This window comes from Typopeltis vanoorti, chromosome 6 (assembly GCF_054136105.1).
Source record: "Typopeltis vanoorti isolate ZY-2024b chromosome 6, IOZ_Tvanoo_1.0, whole genome shotgun sequence".
In the NCBI taxonomy this organism is placed as follows: Eukaryota; Metazoa; Arthropoda; class Arachnida; order Uropygi; family Thelyphonidae; genus Typopeltis; species Typopeltis vanoorti.
In genome coordinates, this window is record NC_143554.1 from 26,454,028 (window position 1) to 26,472,650 (window position 18,623).

Here is an 18,623-nt window from a genome sequence, read left to right on the forward strand (position 1 = left end):
TGATGATGTCATTCTTCGCAGGTCTCTGGAATTTTCCATCTATAGTAATTCTCAGAATTTTCTCATTAATCTTAGCATTAACTTACTGACTCAACATTATTTAGTAGCTTTACTTGATGACATCATGTGCCATATTAGTTTAACAAAGACTCAATACAATAATTTTTGCATAAAGGATTATTTAACATGGGAGTTTTCCCAGAAATAATATCCATTATTTAATATGGGAGTTTCCCAGAAATAATATCCATTATTTAACAATTTTCTTGTTACATTCTCCTATATATATATATATATATATATATATAAATAAATTTAAAAAAAAAAAAAAAAATCGAACATAATTTACGGAGTCACCTTATCACAAGAGATTTTACACTAACACATTTTATGGGTTTATAACCAGGTCTTGAAAAATGCACTTATCTGCTCACCTCTGATGAGGGAAAATTTTTAGTTGAGTAAAAAAAATCAAAACGGAGTTTCAATTTAATCATCACTTTTATTTTACATAATCCCAATTTTTTTTATTATGTCATAAATAGTTTTTGTATGTTTACCTTATATCTGTTGGAATATTGGTGACTTACAGAGCACCCAGTCCTATTGCAAGGTAACCATTCAATCATGACACAGCAGCCTAAAATAGAAATGCAGTGGTAATTAGCTTATTTCTTAACCAGTGATGGAATAACCAGAATTTGACTGTGAATAGTAGATATTAAAACTTGAAAGTTGGGAAAGAAATATTTATTTTCCCAAAATATTTCTTTATATTGATTCTAAAATTGAGCAGATTTGGGATTTGATAAATCTGATAAAACTGATGAAGTCTGTTCAAATCTCCTTGAAGGGAGATTTGAACAGACTTCATCAGATGAGTAGGATTTCTTTCAGTATTGCTGAGTGCAAGGCTTTGCACTTTGGAGTGTAGAAATGTTATGCTGTGTACACTTCGTGAAAGTGTACTTCAGGAAGATGAGAATTGAGATTCTAGGGTTGATGGCTGGCAGATCTATAGTTCAACGCATATTCTACAACAACAGAATTTGCAAAGAACCATGCAGTGCATTTCTGCCAAAGATAAGAAAGACGTGTATGTGTAGAGATGGTGATGCCTCTGTACAAGACATGGGCTGTTGCATGCAAATATGGTCAAATAAATACCATTGTGTTGAGTAAACAAACTAGAGTTGATCCAGAGACAAATAATTAGATGCTGCAGACCTGAGAGAAATTGTAGAGACAATATTCCAACCTCGAGGCTGAGGGATGTAAATAGCAGAGTTAAGTGGATAAGAAAAGAAGTGATGTTTAAGTTCTTCTTATGATACATTGGTGAGAAGATATTATACTGTCACGTAGAGGCAGGAAAAGGACAAGAGGCTATCCCTGGAAGTTGTATAAGAGTGTTCAAGGAAGTGAGGTATACATATTTTATATGGAGAATGGTAGGAGTCAAATGGATTGCTGAAGTGTGTTGTGAATCCTAGCATTGTGAAGGAGTGAGATTTAATGACATGCGTTGCTGGTTGAGTGAGATTTCTTGCAGTGGTTCTGTTGATTCCATGGAGGTTTATTTATAATAATTAATATAATGTAGCTCAAAAATATTGCATTCAAATTAAATACCAGACATCTTGTAATGAAAAAAAAAAGTTCATTTGCTAGGTATTATTTCTGGGAAAATTACCATGTTACTCCTCTAAAATAGACGATTATTTTAATGGCTAATGTAGCCTACTTTCATTTAGGAGTGCCGCTTAAACGAAAGTAGGCTATATTAGCCATTAAAATAATAGTTCATGTGTTATTATTGATAACAAATCGAAGAAGAGAATAAGAGTTCAAATGATAAGACAGCAGTTCAGTTTAAAATATTGTATGATTTCATTTATTTGTGACATAATGTGCTGTATTTTTTGTTACAAACAAAAGCGTCATAGTCTGAAATTATCTTGAGAATAACTTGAATTTGACTCGGTCACAATCACATTTCAATTTTCATATATCTTCTTTAAAGTACTGTTATCGATTTGTGTATTTAAAAAATTGTCCCCCCCCCCATACAACTAAGATGTGCATCCATCAGTTTAAAAATACCTAGATTCAGTTCTGCTCTCATCATAATGTGAGAAATCTTGATGCATGTTTTTCTGTTTGAAGGTGGTAAGTTAGCTATTCTCATACAGCAACCAACTCATAGTATTAGTCTAATCTACTATGGGTTTATGACCTTTCATAGGTGAGGAGTCATACACACACAAACAAAATTCTCTTGTTTTACAGGGGAGAATAGATAATTACCAAAAGAAAAAACTGTAGTAGATGATACAGTACACTTTGTGTAGTGTAGGATGACCTCCTGCAATGCCACAGATGTTTCATTTAATAATAATGTTCAATAGTTTTCAGGTTTCTATTCTAACAAGAACAGTTATCAAATTATCATAAATTTGAGTAATTGTATAGTATGTTAGTACTGTTTCAGTTTACTTTAATTGACATATTTTATAAATTTTAACAACAGTCAGAAGATGAAAAAACAAAGATAGCCAAAAGGTTCAGAGAAGAACATTTGGATTCTAAACTTTCAGATGACAAGAAACTAGTTCACGTGTGGCAGTGGCTTGTTGATGCAGAGACAAATGCTTCATCTCTCCGTAACCAGTTAGATAAACTAAGTCAAGAACATGCTCAGAAAGTAAAGGTATGAATAGAGAAGGTTGATGTTATTATTTATGTAGATTTGTTGTTTGATTGTTTTAGTCATACTAGTTGAATTGACCACTCTAAATATTTGATTAAGTTTTGAATCATCAAATTGCTGACATGAACTCTCAGGGGGAGTGTACAGGATATTATAGTACTACGTGAAAAGTTACGTCATTACTGACTTCTAATCAACAATTTTCCTCCAAAATAATCAGTTATCTGTCAAGACTCCAATATTATCAAATCTTATATTTCTGTCTTTTAAGGCACTTTTTACTGTATCAGTCTGTCTAGACCTTGTCTTCCTCTGAATATTCTTCCTTCCATCCTGGCAAAGAACACTTGTTTAGTTAATCTTTCCTCTTCCATTCTGTTTAAGTGGTCATGCTACCTGAGATTAGCTCTGCTAATATATTCCTGATTCCTGAACTAATAATTTCAAGTTCTTTCCTAATAGCTTCATTTTTAATATAATAGTGCTAGCGATGCAATCTATTCAGTCCTCTAATCTTTCTCAGGACTCGCATATATGTTGTCTCCAGTCTTTGGTCACGTTTTTTATTTCTAACCCAGCTGTCAGATCCAAAAGTTAAAATTGGTTTCAACATTGCTTTGTATACAGCTAGTTTAATGTTTTGACTAATTTCTTTCTCATTCCATATAAATTTATACAGTTGACTTCCTACCATACTAGCTTTGCTTATTCTGTTGTCTATTTACATATTTAATTTGCCATCTTCACTAAACATTGTCTCAAATATCAGAAATGTTTAATTTGTTCTATAGATTCTCCACTCAGGATGCAGTTGATGTTTTCAATTTTTCTGCCTATTTTCATCGTCTTTGTCTTTTCATTGTTGATTTTTAGAAGTTTATCACAGTGGTTATTCATTTTAAGTCGGGGAATCCTGCAGGCTTGTACTAGATTTATTTAAAAAGTATAACATCTTCATAGAATAAAGGGCTGAGATTAACATCAAATGTAATACTTTCCTTCATAATATGATCCATATAGATAATGAATAGCAGAGGGGATAATATGCATCCTTGTCTCATACCTGATTTAACATGTCCATCTTCTTGTATTTCTAACTGCTGACCTATAACTCAAATAAAGAATATGTATTGCTCGATATTTCATATTTACACCATACAACTGTAGTTTTGAATAGCTTTCATCTTGGCACCTTGCCATATACCTTTTTTCAGATCTACGAAACTCGATTAAAAATCCTTGTTATATTCTCAAGGTTTTTCAACTATTTGCTTTAAAGTGAAAATCTTATCCTGACAACCTCTATTTGGCCTGGATCCAGTTTGTTCTTGACCAAGCTTTTCTTCCACAATTCTTCTCAAGTATACTTGCATAAATCTTACCAGAATAACTCAGTAGGGAAATACATCTGTAATTCTCACATTCAGTTTTATTTACCTCTTTATATATGGGTACTGTGAGAGCTCTACTCCAATCATCGGGAATTTGTCCCTCTATCCAGGCCTTCTAAACTATGAGGTGCAGACACTTGAAGACTTTTATACCACCATACTTCAGCATTTCTGGTCGATTATCATCTTCTCCTGCTGCCTTTCTACATTTTAAGCCTTTGATGGTTTTTTCTACTTCAAGTATGGTTATGTATCCTTACTGTATGCCTGTTGAGTGTTTTTTACCACTGTGCTATCACTGCTTGTTTCATTTCGCAATTTTTCAAAATAATTACTCCATACTTCAAGGATATCTTTTTCTCCCGTTTTCATGTCGCCTTTATCATCTCTAACTCCTTTTAGTACTCTTTCCTACATTTCTAAGCTTCTTCAACAACCTCCAAAATATTTTGCCACCTTCTTGATATTTATTTTCTATGTTCTTGCCAAAGTCCTCCTATGACTGTTGTTTAGCTAGTTTTACACAGTGTTTAGCTTTCTTACATTTGTCTCTGTATTCTCTAAGAGCACAAGCTGACTTTTTTGCAAGGAACTTTTGATATGCTTTCTTCTTTTCCTTCACTGCCTCTTTAACTTCCTGTATCCACCATGGAGTTCTGATTTTTCTATCCTTGCAGACAACCTCACCACTTGCCTTTCTGGTTGAATCAATCGGAGTTTTCTTCAACGTTTGCCACCGAATCTCCAAGGTTTGGTTCCTGTTCTCAAATGTGTTCATTTTTTCTTTAATGGTTGTATTTTAGTCCACAGTTCACACCTGATAGCTGCTCAACTTTTATTCGCTTTAAAACTTTCTTACATGTCATTATTTTTCAATATGAAATTCAGTTTTATCCTGCTCAAGACTAAATAGTGATCACTTCCAATTTCAAATCCTCTATACACTGGTGTCCTGCACCAGGGAGAAAACATCACTATCAACAATAACACAGTCAATGAGACTTTTCTTATTCCTTGTCTCTTCTTGTGATGTGAATTTGTGCACATTTTTATGTTGGAATGGTGTTAGTAATAACCAATCCATGTCCTGAGCAGAGAGATCCAACAGGTATTTGCTATTATTATTAGCTTTGTTGTTTTCTCCAAATTTTCCCACAATATTTTTGTATGTCTGACAATAATTTCCTACTCTGCTATTTAGATCCCTGACACGGACCAACTTATCCTTTTTCATTGTGTCAGTTGCTTTCTCTAAAGCCTCAAAAAAAATACCTCCACTTCTACCTTAGTAGAACCTTCTTGGATCATAGGCACAAATAAGTCACATTGTCCAGTTCCTCATTCTGATATTTGCCCACATTACTCTACTTGAGACTGCCTGCCATTCAAGAAGATTAGCCTCGTATTTATTGTTGAATACTATGGCTACTCCTTCTTTTCCTTGATTGTCATTTCCTGAATATAACATTTTGTATTTATTGTATAAATACAATAAATACAAAACAAAATACAAAAACAAAAAAGACCAGTTTTTGTCTTTTTTGTTTTAATCACCACTATTATGTCGATCTGGTACTTATCTAATTCCTCAGCTAGCTCCATTTCTTTGCCATTCAGGCTTCTTATGTTGATAGTACCGATCTTTAACTCTGGTGATGTTGAGTTGGGGTGTGTGCTTTCAGATTTGTTCCAGTAACTGACTTTTCGCTGTTTGCCATGGTTCTCTGGCGAAAACAACAGGGTTCTTGTTTAACCAGACGATGCCCCAGCCGACATGAAATTTTGTCATGTTGTACCATCATTTTGTATTTTGGTTTAAGCCAATAGGAATAGAATTTGGTCAGCTAAATCCCAAATTGCCAGCCCATCCTCGTTAGTTCAGTATCCAGGTAGATACCCAACAGGGTGCACCATGAGAAAGTGAAGATTGGACATTAGGTCAGAAGCCATGGTCTGTTCTCCGCATTCCTTTAAAGGTTATGTAGAAGTCTCCTCTCAGTTATGCAGCTTTGACCCTTAAGCACCCCCCAGTGACCAAATGTGCATATGGTAATCCATATGCAACCTGATCAAAACCCTGTACAATGGAATCATGACATCCTTATTTCTAGATGTTAGTGTTCTCTACATTATTCACATAATTCGATGTGTTGTCCTCACAATTTTAGAAAAATGTTAATGAAATTTCAAGTCCTATCCACCATCACCAGCATATCTTTCATATCCTTCACCTACTCTAAGATAATCCTACCAATCTTGTACTCTGGATTCCATCTTTGCTTGATTGACCCAAATTTAAACCTTACACTTTGGTACAGTGAACTGACATCACTACACACACACACACACACACACACACACACACACACACACACACACACACACACACATAGACATTCAGACCATCTATTCAAGTCCTGTTGAAAGGTTACAACATCTGTTTTACTTTTCATAACTCTCCTGAATTTTGCATCATTTACAAATAACTGGATGTCACCATATAAGCCTCTTGCAGTATTATTTACATACAAATTAAACAATAATGGCTCCAAAACAGAATCCTGGAGCATACCACTAGTGACTTTCCTTTTCTGGGATATCACTCCCCATACATAACCTGCTGATACATATCAAACAGCTAGTGTAATAAATTCTGTTGTAATATCTTCTACTGTCTGCACCATTGTAAACGTATATTATTTTTTCTGCCTATATATGTAATATATCTTTATCTTTACTCTCTTTATTCCATTTTCTAATTCTTTATTCCTAATTCTTTATAGCTTTACTCTAATACGCTTTTTCTCTCTTATCCTTTCTCATTTACTCTACTGCGTACTATGATTATCCACCTTCCGTATTTACTAATTGAATGCCTATGAATACTGGAAATTTATTTTGTCAGACTGCGCCCACCAATATATCATTTCATTGGCATAAGACTAAATAAAACTTCTGATAAATTTCCCTCTCTCTCACAAGTGAAGTTTCTTTTATCAATGTTTACTTTAACAGTCGTGGTTTGTAAGTAACTGAACTGCGTTTTTATTGACTTAAATTATTTCCTGCTCACAAGTCCGATTTATTTAAGAACAGTGCAGTTGTAAAATAAAAGATCAGGCAGCACTCTTTTATCAAATAATTAAAACACATTTATTTTTCAAATTATACATGAATTAAACCATAGGGAGATTGCTTTCTCTATCCATTTATAAAATCTTTAGCATAAATTATAACCTATTTACTTTAACATTAACTTCTTTAACTCACAATCTTAATTACTTTCCGCTTACAAATTCAACTTATTAAACTTCTAGTTTACTTGCAAAGAGGTTAGCTAACTCTCTGTTATCTTTACAATTTTTATATCAATTTCCAATATGCCAATCGATTCTCTTTAAGACGCTTCTTATTACTATTGAACAATCTCTTAAAAGTCCATCAACAACCTACTATGAGAGGGAATATACAAATACAAAAGGTTTGAACTTACAAATGACTCCACATCACACAGTCTTATGGCATTTCTTTCATCTCAGATTTTGAGCTTCCTCAGGAATGTCTGGCTTTAGTAATATCTCATCGGGAAAATAGTCCGCTGTGGACTGCGACCGGCAAAAGGTTGTCCTCCCACAGTGAAAAAGAAAAACTTCCGAGTGAAGTTTCCTCGGGTAATTTACATCGCCTTTTCTCCTCTGCTTTGGCTCGCTAAAAATGTCTGGACAACTGCCACCTCCAAGAAACCGAAACTGCTGCCAACTCTCAACCAGGACCCCTCTCTCTGGCGTCTGGAAGCCTTTCCTTCTTTGGCAACGTCTGGAAGCCCTCTCTCTAGCCACTGGAACCAGGAAGCTCACCTCTGGCAACTGTTGGAAGTGGGGAGCTCCATCTGCGGCCTCTGGAAACCCTCTGTCTGGCCTAGAAGTCGTCTCGAACCGAGAAGCTCCTTATGCTTGGCTCAGTCCCTTTTTATTCTGCAATCTTGGAACCTTGCACTAAGGGTAGTAAACCCCGAAGAATTCGGTATGACTCTTATCTTTTAAGTTTAACCCGCTCTTTGTTCTGCTCCGAAACTTGTCTCTGAAACTAGCGGAACTCTTTGATTCTCCTTTCAGGGCCACGGAAACTTCTCTAAACCTAGCGGCACTCTTAGATACTATCTTTAAAGGTGTTAGCGCAGTAAGCATGTCTTATATACAAAACTAGTAAACAACTTTTCCTGCGCTGTTACACATAACTATATACATATACAAAGTTCCCCTGGGAAAGCATTGCCTTTGTTTTCGACGTTAAAACAGTAAATACATTCACTTCCCACAGGTTAACTACATCAATATTTTGCAAAATATACATAGAAACAAACAAGGTTATTTACAGTTCTCATGGGACTTGAGCTATGTAAAAAAATCGTTGTAATGTGCTTTGGAATTTTTTAAGCTACATAGAGTTTTTACACTAGTTTCCAATCCACTGTCCACCACATCTGCCCCAGTTTAATTACAGTAGCAAACAAATTAATCTGAACAGTCAGAATTTTTGTCAAGTTTTTAGGTTTGGTTTTGGTTTTAGTTCACTATTTTGATTAAATGCCATATGTTTTAACTGATTTAACTCTCTATGATGTTTATTAATAGTGTGCATTTTTAATAGTATAAACAAGTTGACATTCATAGTGTTTTATTCATTTTGTGTAGCTATAAAATGATAATGCTCCAAGAAAGCATTCAAAAATATGTACTCTTTCTCAGCACACATCCTTAACTCAAAAACAAATTGCCGATGAGTGTAGTGTTGGTTTGGTTAATGCAATTTTAAACAGGTTTAGGGAGACAGATACCTTTTTTCTTCTGACCAAAAACGAAAACTATATTTAAATTCCTTATATTTAAAATCAATTTAAAACAACCCAAGATGTTCTTGGGTTGTTTTAAACATGGACTGTTGAGGATCACTTGTGCCTGTTGATGGTATGGTGAAAAGTGATCAATATATAAAAATGTTGGAGATAAGAAAGACAAAGATATCATCTTCCAGCAGGATCTCGCTCCAGGCCACACTTCAAAAATACTGAAGACTTCCTCAAAAATCAGAATATCCAATTGCTTCAGTGGCCAGGCAACTCTCCTGACATTAATGCAATAGAAAATTGGTGGACTGTAGTGAAAAAGAGATTTGTAAACTTAAATTGTGATACAAAAGATAACTTAATACAATCTATTATAAAAGTATGGTTTCAAGATGCAGAATTAAGAAAAATGTCTTCTACGTTGGTAGAGACCTTGCCTAAACAAATTAACGAATTTATTAGGAACAGAGGAGTACATATAAATTAGGTAAAATTGAAATTTAATTTTTGTACTTATTTTCTTGCATAATTAAAATTTTTCTTTAAATTGTCTTTGGATTAATTTGTTTGCTACTGTACTAGTTTGTCCTGGCAATCTATTGAAAGCCTTTGCAAAATCTAAATATATTACTGTATGTGCATCCCAGTTGTCCAATGTATTCATCATCTTGTTATAATAAGTAAGCAGATTGCTAAAACACAATCTTCCTTAGTATGGGTTTACTAAAGAGAAATCTGCTGTCAACCTAGTTCAGAATCCTTGTCCTCACTAGCTTCTCCAATACCATGACTACAACTTCAGACAACCAGATTAGTCTATAATTCGTAGCCCTAGACTTATCCTCCCCTTTATAAAGTGGAACAATTTTACCCTCTTTCCGCTCCTTTGGAACTTTGACCAATCTAAGATTCATGTTAAAAAGGTAAGTTAAAGCTGTTAACTTCCTGGAACATACCCTCCATTTGATGGTATATCACATGGTGATATGCCATCAAGTCCCATGGCCTCGTTGACATCAACTTGACTCAGTTCCTTGCATACCTCCTGTTCACTCACCATCAGTGGTTCTCCCCAACCCCTGTTCCCACTGCTCTAAAGTTTTGCATTATGTTATGAACTTAACATATTGACTATATCCTCCTCATTGTTCATCATGGGAAGGGCCACTTCCCTTAATGCATAGTAGTATACATGTCTGCAAGGAGATGTGCTTTGCTTTATGGGAGATACTGAGACAATGAGTGATGAGAGCTTGGTCCACCTTTGCTCGGAGTTGCCTTGTGTTGCACCACCTTACCTCAGTCCTGAAGATATTTTCATGCACATACTTTGTTTGCTTACACTTGGATAAAGGATTAAACTAAATTTATTATACTCCACATCCTTTATTGCTCTATTTGGATACTTTGTTCTTAAATGCTCAATCATTCTTGAAGGCTTCATTCCTTCATTTGAGAATGTTTTTTCACATGTTAAAGAGATTAGTAACTGCTCATTATTTATAGATGGACGGAATAACTCCATATTTTAAATATTCATTTGAATATTGACGAAAGTTTTTTTTTCATTCATTTTAATGAGCTACTGTGCTACACAATATCAGCGAAGTGCGCTACACGACATCATGGGCTTTCATGCAACCTGCAAACTAGAGTTGTCAGATAGGTGTTAAGAAAAGTAGCAGATAAAGCTTATAAATGCAGTGAATTCTGCTAAAAATAGCCCAAATTAATTCTTTTCAGTGTAGAAAATTCAGACCAAAAAGGAGCCCAATTACTTAACTTCAATGTAAAAATTCTAAAAAATAAGTAGCGAATAAATTTGAATGATGTTGCCATACATACAATATTCTGAACAGTGTTGCCAAGCATACAACATAAATAGGGATTCCTATCCTTCTCATCCCTCCTAGGATGGGTTGAGTCTATCCCTCCCTCCCAGTGAGCGGGCTTTATGATGAATTAATGCAGCCAGTTTGTCACTCCTCTGCTGCATCCCCTAAGGGCAGTATTCATGACTAATCCATGTGTGTTCACGGGGCCAGTTTGCCTGTCCTGGTGGATAAAAAAATCTGAGTTTCTGGGTGAAACCCCCCCCACCACCACCTCCGTATGAGAATGGCTAACTTACCTTTCATCGAAAGAGACCAGATAAAGATTCCTTACATCACTGACTGGAATCAAACCCAGGTATTTCCGACCAAAGGGCTTCGTCTGTATCGACTGAGCTACAGAGGCTCGGTTAGATTAAATTGTTGGATGCAAGATTAAATACAGAATTTTTTGCTTTTATTATATTACTAGTATAATAATGCCCCCCCCCCGTGTTCAACTCTATAGCAACATCCAACTATGCATTTTATTCTCTTCACCTCTGTTTCACACCATTCTGCCTCAAAACCACTGCCACAATCCCCCCCCCCTTTCATCTCTGCCTCGTATGGACATAACTTTTTCTATCATCAGTATCACTCAACCTGCCATTTTACCATTCTGCATTCACGAAAAACATGCCCTTCCATCTTTATTCCTCTCAGGATGTCATCCTCATCCTGCCATAGCCGTTTAATGGTCTAGATCACGGTGAGCAGATAATCATGTGCGTTTCAAGGAAATGATTCAAAAAATCCTGTGGCATGTAAATAACAAGTTAACTGGTTTATGGAATTGTGTGTATGAGAACAGTTTGAGAACTAGATGTAGGAGAAGATATGATAGAAACATACTAGTTAGTAAGGGGAATCTTACAGTATAGACAGAAATGTTATTTTGCAGCTTATTGCTGGTAGAACTTGTGGTTATCCCTAGAGGCTTGAATAGTTATGTAGTAAGAAAGAATTTGAGATCCAGGTTCTTCTCGTGGCATGTTGTGCCTTTTGAATTTTTTTTTTCAAGGAGAGAGAGAGATGCGATAGGTATTTAAGTCGATCCTCCTTTGGTGAATCCTTGGACTCCCTGGAGGAACATTCATAATAAAGATAATTCTATATTATCTGGCATGATATGCAGGTTGTCATAGTATAACAGTGCTGAGCACCACTCATACAGGAGTGGATGTAGATTCTCTTTGAATGACATCATTTATGCTTAAAAGATTCTATACAGTATAAATACACTCATCTTTCTTTTGGTATTACTTGAGACGACACCCAAAACTCTGCAACCAAAAATCTTCAGTATTAAATTTTGAAGCAGTCAATGACCATGTTAGGGAAAATTTGCTACTATTACTGGAATCCTTTTCCAGATGTGTTTAATATTTAATACTGGTTCATGGAGGGCGGGGGGGATACAACACAGATTTGTGCATTGTTACACAGATACCATTATTTGTCTCGAGGAGTTTGAATCGCTGATTATAATCTCAGATAATGACGGCTAGTTAGTGTACGAGTCCGAAACATGCAACTTGATTCCCCAACTAGGTATTTATTGTCATACAGATAACATTATTTGTCTTGAGGAGTTTGAATCACTGATTATAATCTCAGATAATGACGGCTAGTTGCTGTACAAGTCCAAAACATGCCACTTGATTCCTCAACAAGGTATTTATAAAGTTTTCAGTGAAAAACGATACCTACAGGAATAATATTATATTATAGCACATTGTGTGTGTCAGAGAGAAAGAGAGAGTTTGAATTTTTCAAACTTCTCTACATATTTTAAAGGTGAACTTAGGCATATAAATATTTTTAAAAAAATTGATAATTTGAAGAAAAAAAATAGGTACCTCAGTGAAAATACGTATGTTTATGCTGTTTATTAATTAGGTCAGACCTTGAACAGAAATTAAGTAATTCCTGACTGTTATTAGATTTGTTTTTTGTCAATTTTTTCCCAGAACATTTCTATTGAGATTTATTCCTTCCTTAATTATGAGGACTCCAGCAAGAACCTTTTTTTTTCTTTATATTGGCTACATTCTCTCTAATTGCTAAAATGACAATATTAGTAATTACTGTTTTCAAAATTACTGTCTTCAAAAATTAAAATCACACATGGCTGAATACACTATTGCTGTTTTCTATAAAAATTTTCTGACCATTTTGGTAGTCAGGTAACTTTGATTGCTGCTAGGTTATTAGTCCAAGTTGTATATTGTTTTCTTAACATAATTATTTTACAGTAAATTATATTATGAAATATTATTTTGCATTCATTTTGGATTAAGCATTTCTTATTTAATGTTTTGTTTTATAGGAACTTGAAATGTTTATTGAACAGATACAAGCATTATCTAATGATGAAATGCATAATCTTCTTGAAGAAAATAAAAGTTTAAGAAAAGAATTAAAGAAACAAGACCAAGAAAATGAAGCGTTAGTTAGCTATGAAATCAAACAAATGTTGTTACAGCAGGGTTTGATAGAAATTGCCAGTTTACCAGTTCCTGAACAATTTGCATACCTTTTAGTTGAGTGGAACAGGATGAAGGAGAAAGTAGAACAGGAACAGGAAAGGAAGAGGAAGTGGGAACAAACAGCACACATAGTATCCAATATGCCAGATAGTGTGAAACTTAGCTCTCCTCAAGTACAGTGGATATTAGAACGTCAGAAGTAAGATAGATTAATCTTTTAGGCTACCTTATATTAGCCTGGCATCACCTAAAACTAAAAATGACTAAGAATGAAAAATAAGTTTAAGCAAAGTTATTTTTAATAACTTAAAATTTATTTAACTATATGGTATAATATATTGCTCAATTAAATATCAGAGTGAAAAATGACATTTTTAGACAAAGTTTTGCCTAAATTATGCATTATGAACTCATTGTAAACTGTGTTGAGCACCTTATTTATTTCTCAGAAGAACATATACATATTTTTTAGAAAGTTTAAAATATTAAATTGGTTTTGCTGAGAAGTAGGTTAGTAAGTATGGTCAACAACATAAACATTTGTTAAAAATGAATTTGGTTATAATAGTATTGTACATAATTTAGGACATGCTTTTTACAAGCAAGTATGTTATCATAGGTCTGTGTTATAAAAAAAAAAAAAATAATAAAAAAAAATCAACGCCTAATTGGAGCATGTTTATCAGAAAGGGACCAAGCAACAAATGTCAAATGTTGAGAAAATGGTCTTGAAAGTCGAAGCTTTGCACTCCTTCACATTTTTTTTTTTTTTAACTTCAGGATTCTATAGCCCAAAACTAAAAATTCCTGTATAAAAATAACTTAAAAAAAAAAAAAGACTTTCACAGTACAGCAGTAGCAGGGATGAAGGAGGAGGAAAAGAAACTTGTGCTGTGGGTTTCAGGATGTACTATGAAAGAATGTTGGGCAGCAGCTGTAAGTGTTTCAGTGCGCTTAGTACAGAGTGGGGGAATTATCGATGCTATTTCAGATGAACATTTTCCATGGAAATATTCATAGAATGTACAAATTGCTGAGACTAAATCTATGTGAAAGTGAGTTGGTAAGAAATTGGTCATTTATCAGTCTAATTGGCCTCCTTTGTATTGAGTCAAGCATTTTGAGGGAGCTTTTAGGTGTCCCCACTCCAAATGTGAGAACATTATTCGATAGCTGGACAGATTTCTGATTTGTATAAGGTTAACAGCTGTTTAAAGGCAAAGTAACATCTTGAGCAAAAGAGAAATCCTAGTTTTTTGGAAACTGAGGATGCAGTGGTTGTGATGTGTTTATGCCAGGAAGGGCCTGATGTCATGGTAATTCCAAGAAGAGAAATCTCATTTTGTGTGGGAATTTGCATGTTATCAAAAATAATACTCAGGGAAAAATGGTTCTTTTTTTTTGTGAGAAATAAGACAGAACTGGGTTTTACTAGCGTTGAAGTTGATGATGTTATCTGAGGCCCTTTGGAGTATGGCTTGGAGATCAGATTTAAGGGAAGTTGTGGTTGATGTTGTGTGGGTTGAAGTGAGTTGTGTATGGTAAGGTTTTTCAGATGAAAGGAGTGCAATGTGCTGTCATCTGCAAAACTGTGTATTGGGTTGGAGGTCAACTGAAGTAGGACATATATATATATATATATATATATATATATATATAGAAGGAAGATGGTTGGTGAGAGAACTGAACTTTGTGGAACCCCAGCATAGTTGGATGGTGAGAGGATAGGGGTGCCATCTACCATCACACATAGGGTGTGTCCAGAAGGAAAGATGGTAATTCGTCTGCAGAAGTCCTGAGACAGTCCAAATGATGGGAGTTTGCTTAGTAAGCCTTTGTGCCAGACCTGGTCAAAGGCTTTAGAGATATCAAGTGCAACCACTTGGAATTCACCAAATTTCTCCATGGCATTTGTCTCGAGATGGGCGATATATGAGAGCACATCACCTGTTGATCAGCATCGACGGAATCCGTACTGGTGGTTGATTAATAGCTGAGTACCTTCAAGTAGAGTAGCAGTTGAGAACTGATGGTTTTCTCCATCACTTTAGATAGGACTGAGGTGAGTGAGATAAGGCAGCGATTTGTCACCTTTTTTAGGATTGGCCTATACTCAACCCAACCTAGGAATGGGTTGAGTATACGCCAATTTCCAGGCTTTGGGATATATACCAGTGGAGTAAGAGAGTATGTACAGATTGCATAGGATAGGAGTCAGTTCTGGTGCACAGACTTTCAGGACAGTAGTGTGGGGAATGTATGTTTTCATTCCAGTGAGGATTACTTTGGTGATACGTTCGGTGCATATGTTTGGACTGGAATACCAGAAACAATAATCCAACCATGGAACAATTGGCACTGTTATAATGCCAAACTACTCTGGTTTGGGAGTGACTGTGCATTTTTGCATGGAGGAGGAGATGAACACTAGGTTGTGCTCAGAATTACCGGGAGGAGGGGGGCTCACTACATTCACTGTATATTTGGAAGGGTCAGTGGTAAGGAAGAGATCTAGGGTATTTGGGAAGTGGTTCGGGATATCTGGTATTCTAGCCAGTTTTTGAACAATTTGTGTAAGGTCATTAGTGATGATGGCAAATGTTTCAGCATCTCTGTCTGCAGGATCAGTACAACTGGAAGAGGAAAGCCAATTGGTGTTATGGACATTAAAATCACCCAGGAGGATGAGTTCACTGTTAGGAGAGTGGGACTGAAGAAAATCAACTTTTAAGGAGAGGAAATGAAAGAGCTCACAATGGTTGGTGGTATTAGGAGAGTGATAGAGACATCAGATGAATTTGATTGAGTTGGAGAGGGATATTTTCAACCAAAGCAGGTCAAAGTTGGGTGATTCTAGGTTAGGTGCTCTCTGGGGGTATGTCAGAGCGGTTATATGTGCAGATGCCACCCTTGGTTCGAAAGGAGTTAAATAGTGTATAATTTGGAAGGTTGGGATGGATAGTGCTGGAGGAAGGTGATATTTGAGTTTCTGTTAAAAAGACTAGGTGGGGTTTGGCAGACTGCAAATTTTAGTGGACACTATTAATGTTGGAGTTGATACCATGGATGTTGAAGTGGATATGCAAAGTTTTGTGAGGCTTGGATTTGACTGCAAGGTCTTGCATGTTTCCTATGCAGCGTCTGCATACTAGTTTCCTTGGTGGATACTAGTTGCATCACTTGATTTTTGCACTAGTTTGGTTTGTTTGTAGTCTATGATCCAACTGTTGTCTTCATTTTGGTGTTTTTCTTCTAGTTGTCTTCAGAGTTGGCGTCTTTGTTCCCTCTGGGCAAAAGTTAAATCAGTTCGAGCACGTATACATGATTGGGGGTAAGTGTCCTTTAGCTTGTTATTTATTGCTGTTATTAATTTGGGTGTGTTTGTCAGTGTGTCACAGGTCACTTTCATGAGATGTGGAAAGTTCCTTCCGCCCATTCTTTTGTTTATGTGTCCAAAACGATGGCATTTGATATTTCTGGGATTGAAGTTGCATTCTCCTGCTACTTTGCTGATGCCTTCTTTTAATGATTTACCATTTTCCACTGGGAAGTTCAGAATAATGGCATTGAGTCTCCTTTTCGGCCTCGACTCATGTACCATTGATGCAATTAGGTCTCGGAGTTCGTTAGCGGGAATAGGTGCACTTGCGATCGGCCACTAGTCATTGAGTATCTTGAGCTTAGTTTCCAACTTTCAGATTTTGGAAGAGAATGTATCGATCGTAATATTAAGTGTTCGAGGTTTTCAACTCATGTACCTACGTTCAATAGCTGTTTTATGGAGGGAGAAGGCACATTGAACAGAAGAAAGGCTGGTTGAGATCGATAAAAAGCTTGTGTGCCAATTCATCCATTTTTTCACAGGGAGTATGTAGCCAGTGTCAACAGAAATCACACAATATACCTTTTTTCCTTTCAGTAACTTTGGATTCGCAGCTGCTGCACTTCCTATTGTCATTCTGTTTGTTGGCGATCAGCTGCACTACGCTTATGGGACTCGAGGTAATCTTTCATTATTGGCCTTTGCTGCCGCCATCTTTACTTCACATGGTAGGCATAGCGAGTGCTTTCACGTGGCTGTTTTTTAATCGTAAAAATAACTGATTTGAAGGACTATGGGTACTTATAAGTTATTTGGAAGTCCAATTTAAATTAACTTGGTGACGACTTTGTAAGATTTCTTCTGATCTCTACTTTCTTGAAAATATCAGCATTGCTATTGTTATATTGCATGAAAAGATGGAAAAAAAAGACATTCTTTTTATTGCCCTTGCTTTCAACCTACTTATTTTGACCCTGTCATATTTTCTATTGAGACATTGAGAAAAAATCCCCTCCCCCTCCAGTTAAACTTAATTTTTCCACCTATAGGCTTTCATATATTCATGTAATCACCAGTAGTATAAATTCTTTGATTAAATTTGATAGCTTTTCTACATTAGAAAAATCTGAATCATTGAGCAGATAGCTGTATCCAGATATTAAATATTTAAAATATATAATTTCTAATGTAGAATGACTGGAAAGGATATATTTCAACATCAAAACTACTTTGATATTTCTGTTTTATCCACCATAGCTAGCAGACCACATAATAATAGTTTTAGTATTGAGGCTGATATGATTCTCAGTAATTTTTTGTAGGATTGAGTCTACTTCTTGTGTGCCATGTCTTGCTGTTCCTTCTTTCTAAAAAAAAAAAATCCCTTATTTCCACAGTGTACATCCCCATTATAATGCTGAAGTTGTTTTGTATAAAATGTCCAATTACTTGGAATGTTAGGTGGTGGCAATTTTTTTCCATGTTGTGAATGTCTCAAATTCAGTTTTTGCTTAGGCTGCATCAAAATCTTGTTTCATTTATTTTCTGGCTAATGAAGCTTCCTTAAGGTGTTGGTGGCAGGGAAAGTTTATTTCTGCTGTTTGATTCTCAGGTCCTGCACTTTCAAGTTCAGCTTTTTATGCATCATGCAAACTACAGCTATCTTTATTATTATTATTATTTTTTTTTTTTGTGAAGATTAAATTTCTTGTAAAGTATACTTTTAATGGTAGCAAAAGATTTTCTTCTATATAAAGATCATGCATTTTTCTTTCCATAATATAAGTTAAATACAAACTCCTCATTCAAGTTTTACAGTATTGTTACTTGTAGGTTGAAAATTTTGTGTTTTGTAACCTTGCCAATAATTTGATCTCACAACTTATTTCTCCCACCTTGTTTGTCTTCACTATTCCCATCTGTAAATTTTGTTAAAGCAGTATTTATCCATTTAGAAGAAATTCTTAGGTTTTTTGAAAAAAAAAAAATCT

General features: G+C 35.3%; 1 protein-coding gene across 1 annotated transcript in view; it reads left to right on the forward strand.

The window, feature by feature from the left end:
• The window catches only part of LOC150105348 (uncharacterized), a 188,913-nt gene that overhangs the window by 9,237 nt on the left and 161,053 nt on the right, over positions 1-18,623 (forward strand). The window contains exons 2-3 of the mRNA XM_090394734.1: positions 2,531-2,710; positions 13,151-13,509. Of these exons, the coding sequence (XP_090250860.1) occupies positions 2,531-2,710; positions 13,151-13,509 (539 nt within the window). The remainder of the gene's footprint in view (positions 1-2,530; positions 2,711-13,150; positions 13,510-18,623) is intronic.